Source organism: Quercus suber, unplaced genomic scaffold, assembly GCF_002906115.3.
Source record: "Quercus suber isolate HL8 unplaced genomic scaffold, Cork oak 2.0 scaffold_28, whole genome shotgun sequence".
Lineage (NCBI taxonomy): Eukaryota > Viridiplantae > Streptophyta > Magnoliopsida > Fagales > Fagaceae > Quercus > Quercus suber.
The window spans coordinates 796,157-815,254 of NW_027069493.1; the positions used below are offsets into that span (position 1 = coordinate 796,157).

At 35.2% G+C, this 19,098-nt stretch overlaps 3 protein-coding genes and 2 non-coding genes across 5 annotated transcripts; 2 read left to right on the forward strand and 3 right to left on the reverse strand.

The window, feature by feature from the left end:
- Positions 1–152: 152 nt before the first annotated feature.
- Positions 153–1,958, reverse strand: LOC136061454 (intracellular protein transport protein USO1-like). The gene is made up of 7 exons (XM_065769418.1): positions 1,817–1,958; positions 1,652–1,739; positions 1,520–1,566; positions 1,296–1,385; positions 1,108–1,161; positions 346–423; positions 153–248 (listed from the first exon to the last, which is right to left on the reverse strand). Exons 1-7 carry the CDS (start codon positions 1,850–1,852, stop codon positions 153–155), a joined length of 489 nt encoding a protein of 162 aa, XP_065625490.1. The 5' UTR covers positions 1,853–1,958.
- A 3,415-nt stretch (positions 1,959–5,373) lies between these two features.
- Positions 5,374–5,447, forward strand: TRNAV-CAC (transfer RNA valine (anticodon CAC)). Its single transcript has one exon. It is a non-coding gene; the product is annotated as a tRNA-Val (tRNA).
- A 2,267-nt stretch (positions 5,448–7,714) lies between these two features.
- TRNAV-CAC (transfer RNA valine (anticodon CAC)) lies at positions 7,715–7,788 on the forward strand. The gene has a single exon. It is a non-coding gene; the product is annotated as a tRNA-Val (tRNA).
- A 2,114-nt stretch (positions 7,789–9,902) lies between these two features.
- LOC112022536 (pentatricopeptide repeat-containing protein CRR2, chloroplastic) lies at positions 9,903–12,272 on the reverse strand. Its single transcript, XM_024055147.2, has one exon. It carries the CDS (start codon positions 12,047–12,049, stop codon positions 10,082–10,084), a length of 1,968 nt encoding a protein of 655 aa, XP_023910915.2. The 5' UTR covers positions 12,050–12,272; the 3' UTR covers positions 9,903–10,081.
- A 2,454-nt stretch (positions 12,273–14,726) lies between these two features.
- LOC112022537 (serine/threonine-protein phosphatase PP1) lies at positions 14,727–18,743 on the reverse strand. The gene is made up of 4 exons (XM_024055148.2): positions 18,386–18,743; positions 15,608–16,167; positions 15,315–15,535; positions 14,727–15,090 (listed from the first exon to the last, which is right to left on the reverse strand). The coding sequence occupies exons 1-3, from the start codon at positions 18,561–18,563 to the stop codon at positions 15,362–15,364; spliced, it is 912 nt and encodes a 303-aa protein (XP_023910916.2). The 5' UTR covers positions 18,564–18,743; the 3' UTR covers positions 14,727–15,090; positions 15,315–15,361.
- Positions 18,744–19,098: the final 355 nt, after the last annotated feature.

Below are 19,098 nucleotides of genomic sequence, written 5' to 3' on the forward strand. Positions count from 1 at the left end.
TTTTGTTATTACAAAAAGAAATTCATTCAATATAATGTGAATTAGGAAGGACTTATCACCAAATCCAACTACTAAATCTTGATCTATTTTATTACATTAAATTTTTTGTGACTGTTTAATGCTAGTATTNAAAAAAAAAAAAGCCTATGCCTTCATATATATAGAAACTGATTGCATACTCGATACTGTTCTTCCTCTGCTTCCTTTAGACGTTTCTTGAGTGTACGAAGCTGGGCAGAAAGATCCTCCTACACTAATATATGAGACTTTGTGGGTAAAGAACAGAAGAAAACAAAATGAATTAGTAAACATGTAAGGAAAACATATAGCATGCACAGTCTGTACCCGTGCAACAACTGCTGCATCTTTCTCCATCGCGACATCCTTTAAAGCTTTTCTCAGAGATGGTACAGTGTTTTGTTCCTGAAATTGATGGCAAAAACAACATAAGCTAATACAGGGAGGAAAAAAAAATTGAACTGAAACATCAAGAAGAGTTTTGCCTGACAAAAAGTCTTAGGCAGGACAAATAAAGAATGAGCAAAAGAAGCAAAAATCTCAACCTCAAAGAAAATCTAGAATTAAAAAATAAAGAAAAAGACAAGGTTTTCACTATATGTATATCTAGCTGGGTGGTGTGTCATTTTTGAGTTTCTAATTAGATTTCTCATTTAGAAATTACTATTATGGATTGCTCCCACGACTTAACCAACCAAAAATATATAAGTGAGAACACGCACGCAGTTTAATTATAACAGCTACAGAAGGATTTACAAGGATCATGAGCATATATATACAGCCCTATTTCTTGAGCTACAAAGCTTGTGTGAAATTGCGATAATGAGCCTAGGGCGGCTAGTGTATTCTCAATTACCAAAAATATCCCAGTAATTGTAAGAACACCAAATTTTCCCCTGAACCCTAGTATAACCAACTCAATAGATCATGCTCCACACACACTTCCCATCATTTTAACCCTGTGCCAACAATGTACAAAGTGCTTGTACACAAACAACAAATAAACTGACAAATGCAAAAGGGAATGATAACCAACACAGCCTATCTTTGCAAAACATAGTGAAGAATAATGAATGGGCTTTCAATTACCAGATTAGTCAAACGCTTTTGTTGCGCATCATTCTCAGCTTCCCTCGTTTGAAGCTGAAACAGAAAAATATCAAACTAATCAGTAATTGATCATATAATTCATTACTCAAAAAAAAAAAAGAAGCTTCCTTAGCTGTATATTATAAACAAAACAATAACATACAGAGAATTTAATGGAGTTTTGTTACCTTTGAAGTCAATTTATTGTTCTCTTCCTCCAATTCTGCATTCTTCCTCTGTAGGTCTTGTAGCTGAGATACCAAACCACTAACATCGGCCTGGAACACCAATTAGAAACCATATTAACAAAAAAAGACTAAAACATAACGGCAAGATCAAAAACTAAGGCTTAAAAATTAAAATCTGTGGAAATTTCTCCAAATTGAAATTATTTACAAATTATTTTCCCTACCTCTGTGAGTCGATTTCCGCTCTCTGATTTTTTTATTCCAAAAAAATCTGTGTAAAGAAAAAATATATATATTTTAAAAATTTTAAAAAAATTAATTTGATTATGAGAGAGAGAGAGAGAGATGGTGCGAACCATTGTGAAGGGAAGGTTGGGTGAGATCTGGTCCAGAAGAAGTTTTGATCAATCTCTCAGCTGCTCTCTTTTGACGAATCTCTTCCAACTGAGATTTGAAGGAATAATCAAATAGAAGAAAAGGGGATTATTGAAATTCAGAAAGCGATGGGATGAGAAGTGTACCGTTCGTCGACCAAGGGAGGCGTGGTGCGCATCCATGGTATTGGGTAGAGAGTAGAGAGAGATGATTTGAACAAACTCTGGCTGCCCCCTTTCCCTGCGATTCTTCTCTTCTCTTCTCCAACCCAAATTATATATTTTAAATAATTTAGCAAAAAACCGTCCCTCCTTATTTTTTTAACGGTTTTAAGTTTTTTCTTTTTTAGTTTTTAATTTTTAAAATAATTCAATAATTACAATATCTCAAATGGACAATGCCGATTCTCAATAGATAATATTATTGAGTTATAAGTTTCTTGATTTCGTTGACTAATTTTTAAACAACAATCATATTGAAATAATATTGTCCATTTTATGAGAAAATTTCTTACTAATTAATGAAATATGAATCACTAATCTATGTCACTTAGACTTTGATCCATTTTGATAAATTTTGACTTTTAGGTTAATAAATTTTTTTTTTTTTTTACCAATTTTGCTAAACTCTCCTTTTTTTGCCATTATTTATTCACATATATAATTTTCTTTTTATTATTATTTTTTTTTAACTTTTCTCACTTGTAACATGTTTGTTAATGTAATGATGATATTAAAAATGTGAATTATTTAATTTTGAATTATAACTTGATATGATATAGAACCATGAGGTATATTTATTTTATATTGTATATATAATTAATTGTAACTCATGAAATGATACATCAAAATAAATCAATACTTGAAAATATTTTGTTCAAATGGACAAATCATAACAACCATCTAAACATAATTGACAATTTAGGATTAAACGAAAATGTGACTTATAAGATTTTTAGGCTTTGGAAAGAGTTATGGATTACATGTAAATAGGGATTTAGTAATTTTTTTAAAACCTTCTATATTATAAAAAGAAATTCATTCAATAAAATGTAAATTAGGAAGGACTCATCACCAAATCCAAAGACTAAATCTTTATCTACTTCATTACATCATATTTTTTGTTATTATAAAAAGAAATTCATTCAATATAATGTGAATTAGGAAGGACTTATCACCAAATCCAACTACTAAATCTTGATCTATTTTATTACATTAAATTTTTTGTGACTGTTTAATGCTAGTATTTTAATTTTAACATGGTTGGATTGATTATAGATGGCTCACTGTCTTATTTTAATATCCGAAATAATTGATTATAGACTTAAGTGGATTATTTGACTTCGTAGTTAAGAGAGTGAGGTTCGATATTGCTTTAATTAAGAGGATTTATTGCTCTATGAAGGAATGAAAATAATAATAAAATATGAAGTGCATGTAAACTAAATTCTAGGTTATCAAGTGCTAGAACTAATCTCTAAGTAAAATCTAATGGTAATGATTCTAAGTTATCCATTGTGGGTGCCTGAGGACTGATGATGAAGTTGAAGAGTTGCAGTATTGGTGTGGGGATGCCACAAGCCCGAGGAGGAAGATCACCTGAGGAGAGAACGGGGCAAGTCAAAGGACTCCGAGGTGCTCCAAATGGGAAGAAGGATGTGAAGAAAGAGATTCAGTGATTATAGGGGAAGTTTCCAGTTTGGAGTAACCTGTTGCCTCTGTATTAAATGGTAGACAACAGCTTTATTAGCTACATTGATAAGAAAATGACCTAAACAGTGTAAGTCACAGCTAAGTAGACTCCTTTTATCACATTCTTCAAATGTAAAAAGAGACAAGTGTCATGAGAGGAGATTTGTTAAGTAAAGATGGAAGGTTGAGATCTGAGGGAGGGAGGAGTATATAAGAAAAAGAGGGTTTACAGAGAAAAGTATCTACACACAAGTATCAAGATATAAAAAAGAAACAAGAAGATCACTAAGAGAAGAGAGTGAACAGTAGCATTTCTTGTATAACTGTGGCCTTCTTGGGCCAACTTATATTAAGAAATGAGCTCATCCATTTAATTACATCTTTCTTTTTCTTCCTTATTTTCATACTCGTGTAGAGCCTCCCTCTTGTTGTTAGTTTCCCTCTCTTACAAATTCATTGTTTTGGGACACGGTTGAACTGATCTAGCCACTATTCTAAGTGGGTCTGGGCCGTTAGTTTTTATGGTCCTTACATCCATGATTATACTTAAATTGATTGCTAGCTAAATAAGTCATAACCTAATTCATCTCATTGATTAACATATAAAGGTGTATAGTAAAAAGCTTGAAGCCTAAGTAAGCAGGCTATACATCAAAATGAATCAAAGATATTATGGATCAATTAGGACTAACAGCTAAGAAGTTGAATTAAACTTCAATAAAATAAAATAAACAAGATTGAACTCAGTTATAAGGTCACGAGGAAGCACTTACAAGCATGAAAACCTTACAAACTCCTTTGAATGATGAAAAAATCTCATAAGAAATCAATATTACAATGATCATTATATAAAAAATATGTTTGTCAGTAGAGCATAATGTCCATTTCTTGAGAACGAGTCTTCTATTTATACTTGAGACTTTGACGATAGAAAATTGTTCTTTCTAGGTGTCCATTTCTTATTGGGCTTGCATGACACTTGTCACGAATGCTACTTGTAAACAGAATCAACACCACATTGTCTTCGCTTTATGCACTAGTAACTATTATGGGAATGAAATGTGCTACATTTACAACATTTTTATAATATATTCATAACAAATCATAGGTGATTAGTTATTATTGATTCAAATTTGAATTTAACACTAAGATTACTTTTTTATTCCAACAATAATAACCATTAACAACCTAACACTTATGTGAAGTTTGGTATAGGGTAATGTTTTAGGATTTCTAGGAATGTTTAAAGATTCCCATATTTAATTGCAAATCATGTTAGGAAATCAAATGCCAGGGGAATCTGGATTCTCCCCTTAAACCCCTCTCAGTAGGAATGTGGATTCCCTTTAAAACAGGTAAGAATCCAGATTCCCAAGTTTAAAGGAAATTGTATTTTTTATAAATTGACAATTTTAACCTTTTTTTTTAAATGACTTAGTAGTTCACATTCAAATCTAAAGATAGAATGGAAAAAATAAATAATTCATTTAAGATTTCTGGAAATAAACCAAACATAGGAATAACTACATTCTTAGGAATGTGGAATCACATTCCTAAGAATCTAGATGCCAGGAGTAATGTGAATTCTCCTGTACCAAACGTCACATTAGAATTTGTTGTAAAAATATTGTGGACATATCATTTCTTTTATGGAAATTGACATATTTGCCTTCGTTTTGTTCTAATACTTGTACAAATGTAATCTCGTTATTGTGCCACTTGTCATGCCTATAACAATTCAAGAAATTTTAAATTAATAACAACAAATATTGTGAGATATGTTGGTAAATGCAGATTATTTAATTGGAATGAAATTTGGATGAATTATTTGAAAAATGAAGGTATTCGAATCTCTTATAGGTGAGTTCGGATTGGTTGGAGAAGTCTGAAATCTGAATTCACTCACTCTCTCGAATTAAGGGCGGCGGGGGAATCACGTGAGGGCCCAAAGCAAGATCCATAAATATCATATAAGTATATTTTATTGGTCAGTTGCAAATTAACAAGCAGCTGTCTGGGTGGTGTAGTCGGTTATCACGCTAGTCTCACACACTAGAGGTCCCCGGTTCGAACCCGGGCTCAGACATTATCTTACTGTCTTTTTGCAAATTTTACTTAAAAGTTAAAACTGCTTTCTCATAAAGCAATGCAATTTGAAGATCCAGTTGCCGCCTGCATATTGGACCGCCCCTTTGGTTTATTTTCTACAAGAGAGTTATGCATTTTTAGATTGCGAATTCCGGCTCGAGAAGAGAGCTAAATGATCAAATTAATCTTCTTCTTCTTCTTCTTCTTCTCTTTTTTTTTTTTTTTTTTTTTTTTTTTTTTTTTTTTTTTTAATTTTTTTTTTTTTTTTTTTTTTTTTTTTTTTTTTTTTTTTNTGTCCCGTCATACGAATTTAAAGGAGGCATCTTGAACTTAGGTGGCAAAGGATGGGCATTGATGGACGCCACAAAGGGGGAATCAGTCCTGTGAACTAAGTCTTCCACAGGGTTTGTTTTCCTCATGTTTTCCCTCATCTCGTCCATGACCCGTCTCATTTGATCCATTTCTCTTTCTAAATGAGGTACCCTCCGTGAAACGGTACCTCTTGACTGATTTTCAGTTTCAACATTCCTTTCCTCCTCTTGACTCTGGGCCCGTTCTCCAGCATTCCATTCACGAGGCTGCTTCCTTAACTCAAGTTGTCTAGCCAACTCTTGGTTTTGACGAGTTAACTCTGCCATAACAGCGGCCATGGATTGCATATGTTGGAATGAGGGTGGTTGCATAATGAGTGCTGACTGACGGTTGCGATGAGGGTTACTAGATGCGTCCCTGCTTTGTTAAGGGTCTGGACTCGTAGCCCTAGATCTTGTCCAAACCATTTCAACCCTTGATTGGAGAAAGAAACTATAGAACTTAATAAACAAAGTTCCAAAGACAACAAATTTTTTACGTTTCTTTTCCCACAGACGACGCCAACTGATGAGTTATAAAGGATCAGTGGGCTGAAAAATCTTCGGATGCTCTTGATCTTGAAGAATGAGTCCTGGAAAACCAAAGAAAATCAAAGAAGACCGGGTGGAGCCGGCCTTTAATTCTCCGATGGTAAAGTTAGTAGATTGAAGGAGAAAGAAGAGCCCTCAAAGACTTAACTTTTATCTAGAATTCCAAAAAAAAAAAAAAAGTCCCCTTACCTCTGCGTAGAAATCCCTTTATATAGTGCTAGAAATCAGTTATTTCTCCTAATCGTCGTAGAGTTTGAAAGATTCAGAGGGTAACTTCCTTAACTGTCATAAGAGTCACCTCATCGGGACTTGTGTTGAGGTTCAATCAATGTGACTCTTGGTTGAAAGTGTGTCAAGTGTAAGCCTTGGTGAACCTCACCTGTCCATCATTAATGAAGAACGAGGTTCATTGCTCACTCGTCCTTCATTGGACGAGCGAATGGAGAATGAAAGAGGACGGTTATGAAAGGACGAGTGTACCAACCATTCGTTCTCCGCTCTGTACATCCATATGGACGATCACATGGACGAGTAATTGACTTGGGATGGACGAGTAATTGACTTGGGGCTTTTCTTGCACCATCAATCAATACTACAATGATCATTATATAAAAAATATGTTTGTCAGTAGAGCATAATGTCCATTTCTTGAGAACAAGTCTTCTATTTATACTTGAGACTTTGACGATAGAAAATTGTTCTTTCTAGGTGTCCATTTCTTATTGGGTTTGCATGACACTTGTCACGAATGCTACTTGTAAACAGAATCAACGCCACATTGTCTTCGCTTTATGCACTAGTAACTATTATGAGAATAAAAGGTGCTACGTCCACAACATTTTTCTAATATTTCTACAACAAATCATAGGTGATTAGTTATTATTGATTCAAATTTGAACATGACACTAAGATTACTTTTTTGCTCTAACAATAATAACTATTAACAATCTAACACTTAGAATTTGTTATAAAAATATTGTGAACATATCATTTCTTTTATGAAAATTGACATATTGGCCTTCGTTTTGTTCTAATACTTGTACAAATGTAATCTCGTTATTGTGCCACTTGTCATGCCTATAACAATTCAGGAAATTTTAAATTAATAACAACAAATATTGTGAGATATGTTGGTAAATGCAGATTATTTAATTGGAATGAAATTTGGATGAATTATTTGAAAAATGAAGGTATTCGAATCTCCTATAGGTGAGTTCGGATTGGTTGGAGAAGTCTGAAATCTGAATTCACTCACTCACTCGAATTCAGGGCGGCGGGGGAATCACGTGAGCGCCCAAAGCAAGATCCATAAATATCATATAAGTAACTTTTTATTGCTCAGTTGCCACATTAACATGCAGCTGTCTGGGTGGTGTAGTCGGTTATCACGCTAGTCTCACACACTAGAGGTCCCCGGTTCGAACCCGGGCTCAGACATAACTTTTCTGTCTTTTTGCAAATTTTACTTAAAAGTTAAAACTGCTCTCTCATAAAGCAATGCAATTTGAAGATCCACAGTTGCCGCCTGCATATTGGACCGTCCCTTTGGTTTATTTTCTACAAGAGAGTTATGCATTTTTAGATTGCGAATTCCGGCTCAAGAAGAGAGCTAAATGATCAAATTAATCTTCTTCTTCTTTTCTTTTTTTTTTTGGTTGTCTTTTTAAAATTTCTGCAAGATTTTTTTTTTTTTTTTTTACACTCTCTCCCCAACTTCAACACTCTCTGAGCACACAGCAACGTCTCCACTCTCTCACCACTGATCTTGAGATTCTCAAAGCCTCACTCCGCCTCTCATTTTCTGCCCCTCACTTCTCCACCTCTACTGCGTTAGATCCGTCCCTCATATCGAACTCCAGAAACCCACACGAAGGAATCCCAGACTCCCAACTCTGAACACAACCTAGGTATTGTGGGTTGCTCATCTTTCTCACCTTCAACTGTGCTACCCATCGCGGCACTGTGGGTCTGCTGAAGATTAAACAAACTAAATTTAAGATTCTTTAAATGCCTCATACAGTTCAGCAAAAATTACCAACCTACTGTCTAAAGTGAGAAATGTGCATTAAATCAATATCATTACCAAAGGCAGACATTGTACAGAAAATTTTCATAACACTCGGTATAGCAATATATTTTTTTTCCCAAGCCAGAGGCAGAGCAAATCAGACATTGTTCACTCACCATGGCTGTAACAGAGGAACAAACCCAGAAACTTCTAAATATAAAAAATTAAAAACATAAAAAGAGGCACTACAACATGCATCGTATGACTCTTGGTTCTAAATAATACCGTAAATAAAATAAAAAAATGAGTAACAGAGAAACAAGCTAAGGGCAAACATTGTACAGGAAATTTCCATAACCCTCGGTACAGATATTTTTTTTTTCCCCAAGCCAAAGGCAGAGCAAAGATGCCTCTGTTCACTCATGATGGTTGTAGCAGAGGAACAAACCCAGAAAATTCTAAAATAAAAAAAATTAAAAACATAAAAATAGGTATTATACTTGAGTAGAGAGTAAAAAAAGAGGTATAAATAAATTCCTAGCCATTCCTCAAGTTCTCAGTAAACACAACACAAAAAATGGAAGAACATGAAAAAAATAAAAAATAGCAAAATAAAACCCAAAAGATGGAGGGGCTGAATATTCTCACCGGAAAAGAAAAATGCAGTTGACAGAGCAAAACTGATCAGCGGAGAGACGCGCTTCAGAGATCAGTGCGTGCTGTGCTGCGGCGCTTCAGACTTGTTGCTGTGTTGTGGGTTTGGGAGAAAGAAAATAGAAAGTGATAGAAAAGTGGTGTAGTGAAGGGCTGGGCTGAAGGTAGTTGGGAAAATAAAGAAAAGTGCCGTTGGTTTATTTCAGTGGTCTGTTGTGTGATTTGACTAAACACTGCTGTGGGACCCAAAGCAGTCCAACAATTACACAAAATGCCATTGAGTGAACAAAACTCAAAACTCAAAAAAAAAAAAAAACAGGCCGGTGGAGTTTCCAAAACTCATATCCCATATTCCACAATTTTTAGATATGATAACTGAGTTCACATATGGAAAAGAAGCCAAACAAACATTGTGTATGTGGGGCCCACGAATTTTGAGATATGAGTTAACAAAACTCAGTTTTTGTGAGATATGGGATATGAGTTTCCTAAAATCCAAACAAGGCCTAATAAACCAAACAGCTTAAGTGATCTTCTTCTTCTTCTTCTTTTTCTTTTCCCTTTCACGTTGGGTCTGGTCTAGTCTTCTTCATTTTTTTTTTTTTTTTTTTTCTCACTAGGTTCAATGAATTTGGGTATTGGGGGTTGAAGGAAAAAAGAAAGTAAAAGCTGCACCAAGTTATAGGTATGAGGCTCACAAAAAGTTGAAACATTTGAGTGATATGAACTGAAAATAGTGTCCAAATGGGTGGGGTTGGAAAAATTGGGATATTTTAAGTGATGATTGATGAGTAACGAAAATTAAGTGAGTAGTGATAACCAAAAAAAAAAAAAACCAAACAGCCCCTTAATTTTTGCCTTGACACATATCCAAGTTTCTATAAACTAGTTAATCAAACAAAGGTATTGACCATTTATGAAAGAGGCTTGTAAAAGAAATGTATAAAAACGTCAAACAAATTTGGTATTTTAAGTATACATCTGAGGATTCTCTCAATCTCTGATGCCAATTCTCACCTCCGATTATTGGGAAAAATAAAATAAATTAAAACAACATTTTGCATACAACTACCAATAATCCCCACATGAACAAATCCCATCTTTGAAGTGGTGGAAACGATTCACATCTCGAACCAGAATCTCTCTATCCGTGAACTTAGAAATGAACTTGGTGACAGAATGACAATCTTCACATAACCTTAAGTTTTTGGAAATCCGAATGGTTTCCCCTTTACTTGTATTGATGAGTCCAAATGCAACAGCTAGCTTTTCACTATGGCCTAATACAATTCGTTCCTTCTCTTCTACATCAAGATCATAGAGAACAGCTTTAGTTTGTGGCACATAGCCCTGCTCCTTCATCTCTGTTGACAATTTAACCAACAAAGCATGGAGTAGTTCAATTTGTGGGTTAAATTCATCAACAGATGCAAACGTGTAGACATGCCTTTTAACTTCTATCCAACTTCGACCTGGGATCTTTTGAAGTCCACGGGCTTCTAAAAGCTTCTTCACTCTTTTCACCTCATCCCACATACTAGCTTCGGCATAAATATCGGCTAAGAGTACATAATTCCCAGCATTCATAGGCTCAAGCTCAAAAAGCCTTCTACTTGCTCTTTCTGCAAGCTCCACATTGCAGTGAATTCTACATGAGCCTAGAAGAGAGCCCCACACCTCAGGTCCTGGTTCAATCCGCATCTCTTCAATAATTTTGGCTGCTGCATCTAATTGATTGGCACGACCAAGAATGTCGACCATGCAAGCATAATGCTCCACACTAGGGTATATCCTATGTTGTTTAACCATAGATTCAAACAACATCTTCCCCTCCTCAACAAGCCCGGCATGACTGCATGCTCCCAAAACACTAACAAATGATACATGACTCGGTGAGACTCCATGGTAGATCATTTCTTCAAAAATCTTAATTGCTCTCCTTCCACATCCATGAATCCCATAACTTGAAATCAAGGAATTCCATGAAACAACATCCCTCTTTTCCATCTGATCAAAAACCCGTTGCCCCAATTCAAGCTTACCACATCTTGCATACATTGTCAAAAGGGCACTAATCACTGGCAGGATCGAGTCAAGGCCCCTTCTAAGAATATAACCATGAATAAGCTTCCCTTGCTCTAAAGCAGCAAGAGCTGCACAAGCTTGAAGCACACTAACCATTGTCACTGAATTTGGAATTGAATCCTGGGTCTCAAGAATCATTTCACGGAATAGTTCCAAAGCTTCAAAGGCCCTCCCATTCTTCACATAACATGCAATCATAGCACTCCATGAAACCACATTTCTCACCGGCATTTCATCGAACACATAACTAGCATATGAAACACTCCCAAACCTTGCATACATATCCACCAAGGTAGTCGTAATATGAACAAGCGATTCATACCCATGTCGCAAAATATGGGCATGAACCTCCTTCCCCGTAAGGAGTAGCGAAATCAAACTCTCTGAAGCAACACAAGCCTTGAGCACATACGTATACGTGAACCTATCAGACGGAATTCCAATCTGATTCATCCGGCGATACAAATCTAAAACCTCCTGGCCATGACCCGCCAACGTAAGCGCTCTAAAGAGCGCATTCCAAACATATATCGTTCTCTTACGAGTTTCATCAAACACCTTCCGCGCATTATCAATAGCGTCCAATTCCGAGTACATATTAATCAGTTTAGTAGCCAGGAAAGGGTCCTGATCAAACCCAGCATCGACGAGGTGGCGATGGACATCAAGGCCATCGGAGAGTGAGCTTTGGCGGGAACAAGAGAGGATTAAAGCCTCGTAGGTGTGCTGGGTTGGGTTAGGCTCGTGGGCGAGAACCTCAAGAGCTTGCTTGAGACTGCCTTGTTTACATAAAGACTGTATCAAGTGGTTGCAATTTGTTTCAGGTTTTGTGGGGTTTGAAGGGTTTAAGGTGAGAGAGCAGATGGGTGGCTTTGAAGAAGTGCGAGCTGTGCAGACTGAATACGATGATGATCGGAGAGTGTGGGTAGTGTGAAACTGAAGCGCCCACATCACATGAGAATTATCGATTATGGTGGGGAGTCTACTTCTGAGGCAGGCTTTCTAATCTATAATGGTCTTACCACTAAAAGTTAGACTCAGATGGTTTCTGTTTAAGCTTGAGGATATGGTGGTGTCCACTATTGTTTACCATGCTTTAGGTTTTAGTCTACGGTTTTGGGAACTATAATTCATATATGAGATGACTGTGTGAAAGCAATTGCTGGTAAATGACTGACATTCACTGAACATGACAGTGAAATTACTCATTGATAAGGAGTAATTAGATCATCAAAAGAAATGAATCGTTGCTGTGACATTAATTGGGTTTTTTTTTAAAAATAAAAAATAATAAAATAATAAAATAACAAAGATTATGGATAGAACATATAATAATAGAACAGAATAGTAAAAAAAAAATGGAACATGTTGGTTCAATAAATTTTAGTAGATTTTTTTAAATATTTACATATTTAATTATTTAACTGCTTGTATTTTTTTTTGGTTTAAAATTTTTTTTTTAGAAACTTTTTTGGTTTAAGATATACTATTGCTAATTAAGTTATTATATTTAGGTTTTATTACAGTCTCTTTTATGAGTTGTTAGAAAAATTGATTGTCAATAATTATTTAACACACTCATAACAATTTTTTTTTTTTTTGGTTTAAAATAGTTGAATGTTTCAATTTATTTGGATTTTTATTTGATCAATATTGTGGGGCCTTTTTGGAGGTGGGGGAGAAGATGCAAACTAACCATGATAAATCAATTATCATTTTACAATCTATTGTTTATGTAATTGGGGGCCTTGACACACTTTATAAATTGTTGGGAGAGGTGAGGCCTTCAACCAAGGTCTAGAGCCGACTCTAATATGGTATATTTCCCCCACGTAGGGTTAGGGTTGGCAAAAATGCTTGTCTTACTCAACCCATCATGCCCCACTCTGATTTGTGTAAATTTTCCTTAATCATAGAAAGGATGGGAATAAGTTTTGTTCACTTCAACTTGCCTCAATGTGTGTGTGTGTGCGCGCGTGGATGTGTCTCTTAATTTATGCTATTTTGATACATATTCTTTTGCAATTCCTAAAATCTTTTTCTATTCTCTCTCAACAATCTCTCTATCATCTCTCCCTTTTTTTGTCTCATCTTTATTTCATCAATAACAGGGCCACCTCATTCAATGTGGCTAAATACTTCTAATTTGTCTTGCCTTGCTCCAACCCTACCTCTAAATGGGGACAAGACAGAGCCAAGACATCTATGATCCAACCATGCCCCTCACAACTCTATTGCCAACCATACTCTTTAGGGATGACAAATATTTCCAACCACCTCACATGAGTTTTCCCCATCTTGAAGAGAGAGCAAGGACGGAACAGAACACCCATGATCCAACCCTATCCCATGTTGTCACCCCTTCCTCTAATATGTTTACGAGATTATATAAGAGAAAATATAAAGAAAATAATAATTTAAAATTACCTTTATAATTCACTTTTTATCTATCATTTTTAGAATTTAGATAAAATCCAACGTATCGATTTTATTTCATCAGGGGTTTGTCTGTCATATAGGAATTTAGGACAGCAGTGTGAAAACTTGACAATTTGTGAAAATGCAGTTTTAAGTCTAACCTTCATGTTCAGCGCCAAAAAAAAAAAAAAAGTCTTGACCTTCATGAAGTGGGGATCTTTAACATTTGCATTTTTTAAAACTTCATATTTGCAAGGTGACTAAAATATGAAGGTCATTAAATGATTGAAGTTATCTTCATTTTGGTACTTGCGTTTTAAAATTTTTATTTTGGCATTTTCATCATAGTTTTAAAAATTGGACTAAACCAGCCGATTAAACCGGTTTATTGTGCTATCCATTTTGGTTAGTAATCTAACCGTTTATAGTATATTTCTTTGCCTACTAGAGCTAGTATTACATAAAATAATTCAACATAAAATGACACTTAACAATCAAATTACCAAGGAATGAACGACTGGACCGATATGGAAACACAATCAAACATGAAATGTCAAAATGAAAATTTTAGAATAAAAGACTCAAATAAAAACAATTCAACTACACCTTGAGACACAAAACTGTACTTAGTCTTGCAATACATGCATAAGTTGGAAGTTTCCTCTCATTTACTTCTAGCCATAAGTCTCTAAGACAAGCAGTAAGCAGTAAATCTACTCCATCGTGATAATTCGGCTAAAATAATTGGACAAGAAAGTGACATGCAATTTGCTCATAAAAAAAAGAAAAGAAAAGAAAAAAAGAAAGTTGCTATGCAAAAGTTGAGTTTGATTGAGTCACGTTGTGTTAGCTTCCATCTCAATTATAAGATATTATTGGGACAGCTTTGCCTACGTTACTACGTACAACATTGTCTTATGGCAGCCACTTTTGATTTCATGACCTGCCAAAGTTGACCTTTCAAAAAGACCATTAAAAGGAAAATTTGACTGAAGGCTACCAAGCAGAGGCTGTGAAGTCAGCCTCACATTCTCCAAAATACTAGCATTCACTACCAGTAATTTGCTTCTTTATAATAAGAAGCCATGTGAGTTAGGCATGTATCTTTGTAATGCCACCATTTTTGTCGTAGCATATGTAAGAAAGTTTAGTGGGATTCAGCTCAAGGCCCCAACATTTCCAATGCACAGCAGCAGTCTGAATGCAAAGCTTAAAAACCAGAATTATAAAGATTCATTAATTGAAAAATGTTGGCAGATAAAACATTTTCCCAGTGGTGTTCATATTCTATGGTGCCAGTCATTTACATAACTCAGTGTATTTACTCACACCATAATTTTGGTGAGAGAACTTTGACAATCAATTGAAATGATAACTGCCTTTGCCATCAGCTCGAAAGGAAGTTGGCTCCATCCTGAGAAGTTACAAAGCTCCTTCTGTAGACAATAATTTTCCAATATATGACTCATACTTTCAACACAAAGTGATCCTAGATATTCCACTGAAGTTTGAAGGAGCTTCAAATCCAGCCTTTTCATCTTCTAAGTGCTTTGTCTTGAATCAAATGAGGCATTCTGCAAGCAAGGTGTCAACATCAGCCAAAAATGACAAGTAGACATAACAATAATGACAATTATGGTTTAGAGAACAGAATTGAGTGACTACACAAAATAAATTGGAAGTGAAGAATGATTGCCAAAACTCCATTGCTGAGCACATTTTATTCATTATAGCTGTAGCTTTTCATATTAACAAAAAGTACGAAGTTTCTGAGATAAGATGCTATCAGGTAACTTACATTGGCATGTCTTAGGGGCAATTCAGACTGCAGTTATTGTGTCTTGTTCAAATGAACTTAGACTTTTTATCTGCTGGCTTAAGAATTTGAAAAGAACACATTAAGCTGTCATCAACACTCATCATTGCACCAGCATTATCAAATTCACCACAATAGTTGGGGGCAGAAAATATCGTAACAAGTTGCCTCTCAGCAAAGAACTCATACCCGTCCTCAACTACCTGGAACAAGATGCATCCCAGTAAGCTTCTTGAGTTACAAAATGTAGGGGCAAAGAAGAAAATATGACAGACCTGATGGGCACGACAAACAAGGTCCATATCATTCTTCATTAAGAAATCTGACACTCGATCTGGACCAAAGGTGTAAGAGACTCCACGATCATTCATTCCCCAGCCTTTGACATCTCTACCAGGATCTGACCAAAGTAAATCACAAAGCAAACCGGAATCTGGAACGTCAGTTGGACGAGTTAAGTTCCTTATTTGATCTAAATTTGTTAAATCAGGGGAAAGGCCACCATGCATGCACAATATTTTGTCGTCTATGAGCGCGGCCACAGGAAGACAATTAAAACAATCAGTAAAGATTTTCCAAAGTCTTACATTGAACCGACGTTTACATTCGTCATAAAATCCATATATCCGGTTAATAGATGCACATTCATGGTTCCCTCTCAAAAGAAAGAAGTTCTCAGGGTATTTGATTTTATAGGCAAGCAAAAGGCATATTGTTTCTAAACTCTGCTTGCCACGGTCTACATAGTCCCCTAGGAATAGATAATTGGCATTGGGTGGAAACCCTCCATACTCAAAAAGCCTCAAAAGATCAGTATATTGGCCATGAATGTCACCTGGTAAAAGAAGAAAAAAGATTAGTATTCGCTCAACACAATGCATACAAAATAACATTTAAAACACCTGTCTTGGAACATCAAAAAGTAGTCCAGTCAAAGTCTTAAAGCCCCCACTTGTTTGCAATATACTATCTAAAATATGCTTTAAAACAAACTAGTGCATCTGGGGGACAAAAGTAAATCAATAGTAGAGAACTTATCGGCCAAATGAAGTGCTCAAGTAGACAATAATGGTTAACATTCTACCTTCTGGAGTTAATTCTATCAGAAAATAAATTTAAAACCACAAACTACAATACTACGAATTAGGTAAATTCAATATTCTATCAATGCTTGTCAGTTTAAAACAAAAGTATAAAGGGTATGTCAACATGTCAGTATTACCATGAACTTTCTCCCTGTTAATGAATGCCATTTTCCATGCTCCCAGCTTTTAAAACTCATGGCATGTTATTTTGGGAACTTTATGGATAATATGCTTCCAGAATCAATGTTTACATGCAGAGTGAATTCTGAAGCTCTAGTCGATGTTGCTTACCACTTGTATCACTATTCTATCACCTATGTTTCGGATTTCCAACATTTAGTCATATGACTATTACCACGAAGGCATTTCCAACATTTAGTCATGTCACTCTTCTAAGTTATGTGACTTTGGACTCCAGTCCAATGAAGTCATCTATAGAATACACAACTCAACTAGAAGCTGTGGTCACAGAGTAAATCTCAAAGTGTCTGCAATAAGAACAATCCATTAAACACACAACCTTGATAAGTAGGAGTGTATTCCTTAACCACCTACTCTCATGACATTTGTATTAAAAAAATGTGTTGGGACTCAATGTCATCTTTACCATGGCATATCAAGCACACTAATAAAATTGGCAAGTTCAACATAACCCACAGGCCCTTCCCAGTTTAACTAGGTTTGAGTTAAAGCATCAATGTAAGGTACCACAAACAGTTTTGTGCAGACAAGGCCATCCAAAATCAACCAATACCCTCCAAGTTATAACAATATAATCAGTTTTATTGAATATAAAGGAAATGAAAAAAGATCAATAAACATATACATCATTTGGATACATCACAGCCAAATGAAATAACTACTAATTAATCGTTTAATTTTTTCTATGTAGTGAGAGTTGCAAAAACAAATGTATGTTTCATAACTTTGGCAAATGTCACCATAAACTCATCCATTGATTGTAGTCAAAACATTCAAGATAGACAAACACATCACTCTTTATGTTTGAAGCTTGCCCTATTTTGTTGAGCTATTAAAAAAGGTTGTACCAAATGCACAAAACATTCAAGATAGGGTTAATGATTTTAGCCCGTTCAAATATATAATGTTTAGACTCATTTAGAAGTATACTATCAATAACAATTTGGCTTCTTATTCTCTATTTTTCTGGTGAAAACCATATCTCAACCTTCTGGAGTCAAGCTATTTTTAGGGCTAGTCATGCACAAACCCTTACCTTAATCCACTTTCATCCCAAGTCATCAATACCCGGAAATACCCATTTTTCCTAGCAATTGATGAAGAGGGGCAAGAAAAGGCTTCAGCTAATTCTTCAATCTACCCAGAGTCTTCCTCACAACTCAATCATAAGTTAATCTCTCCAACGTACATTTCCAGACAACCCACAGCAACACCAAGGACATATTCTTAAATACTACGAGCAGTAACTAAACACCATGGTTCAGTTTGCAATAAAAACGTTTCAAAAGCTACATCTTTCCTTCTTCTGAAGAATCACAGAGATATTAAAGCATAAAATATAGCAAAAACACAAGAATCCCATCAATCACCATACAAAGAAAATTAAAAGTCTGGACAGCTGAAAGAAACCCAATTCAGCTGTTTCATGCTATATGACATACAAACATCCAGAACATCCTTGTTTCTTCTCAAACTCATAAACTCTTCTTTGCAAATCCCATCCTATCAAAACCCAGTATTTTAAAAAACCAGCCAGCCAAGAACAATAACAAACCATATATATGTCTCTGAAGCCAATGTTCAAAACATAAATCCAAACCCCAATCACCCAAAATCCCAACTCCATAGAAAAAAAAGGGAAAAAACACTACAACAATCGGAGACTGTTCAAGATTCAAAAAAAATAAATAAATAAAACAAAAGAAAGAAAGAAAAAAAAGATATTTTTGTTAAAGAAAGTAAAAGAGTTTGACCAAGAAAACACACCACAGATCTTGATGGGTGCTTCAAGCTCGAGAAGATTAGACTGTTGGAGGAAAATATCTCTGGAAGCAGTACAGAGCTGACGGATCTCGCTCTCATTGAGCTGAACCTGCTTCCCTGCTCTCACGTGCCTATACTCCAATAGCCTGTTGATAATGTCATCCAGTACACCAGAGTCCATTCTCAAAAATCCCACCACAAACCCAGGAACTGAACTAAACTGATGAAAGACTTCAACTTCTATTCTATGAGAACCAAAGCTCTCTTCTTTTTTGGTCACTTGGTCCTGTCCTAGTTCTCGTTTTTGTACTTGTGTTGTTTTGGTTTAAAAAACTAATCTTTCCTTTATTTTTTTTTTATTATTAGTTTATTACTATTTATTATTATATTATTAGTTAGTTATTTACTATGTATGATTTCATTGATTCTAGTTTTAAAAAATTTAAGGTGGGAACTGGGAGGAATGAAAGAGAGCTGGGCTGCAACTTCGATGTGGCGGAAATGATTATGAATTTTGTTTCATCCAAGTTTATTTTCTTATTCCAAAAAAAAAAAAAAAATGCCATTCATTTTGACTTTTATAAATCTTGGTTTTTGGATGAACCCCCTTACTGATTTGAATCATTGATTTCTTACATTACTTTTTAAATTTTAAATTTTTATTTCTTTTTGCTATGTCTTTATCATCATCATTATCATCATCATTGTATTGATAC

What these genes read in the sequence shown, in the direction of transcription:
- LOC136061454 (XM_065769418.1), bottom strand. Translation starts at nt 1,852, where the DNA reads ATGGATGCGCACCACGCCTCCCTTGGTCGACGAACG. An exon ending in GCGGAAATCGACTCACAGAG is followed by an intron (nt 1,386 to 1,519) that starts GTAGGGAAAATA and finishes TTGGTGTTCCAG; the next exon opens with GCCGATGTTAGTGGTTTGGT. An exon ending in ACAATAAATTGACTTCAAAG is followed by an intron (nt 1,162 to 1,295) that starts GTAACAAAACTC and finishes TTTCTGTTTCAG; the next exon opens with CTTCAAACGAGGGAAGCTGA.
- LOC112022536 (XM_024055147.2), bottom strand. Translation starts at nt 12,049, where the DNA reads ATGTGGGCGCTTCAGTTTCACACTACCCACACTCTCCGATCATCATCG.
- LOC112022537 (XM_024055148.2), bottom strand. Translation starts at nt 18,563, where the DNA reads ATGGACTCTGGTGTACTGGATGACATTATCAACAGGCTATTGGAGTAT. An exon ending in AGCACCCATCAAGATCTGTG is followed by an intron (nt 16,168 to 18,385) that starts GTGTGTTTTCTT and finishes TTCTTTTACCAG; the next exon opens with GTGACATTCATGGCCAATAT. An exon ending in TTGTTTGTCGTGCCCATCAG is followed by an intron (nt 15,536 to 15,607) that starts GTCTGTCATATT and finishes ATCTTGTTCCAG; the next exon opens with GTAGTTGAGGACGGGTATGA.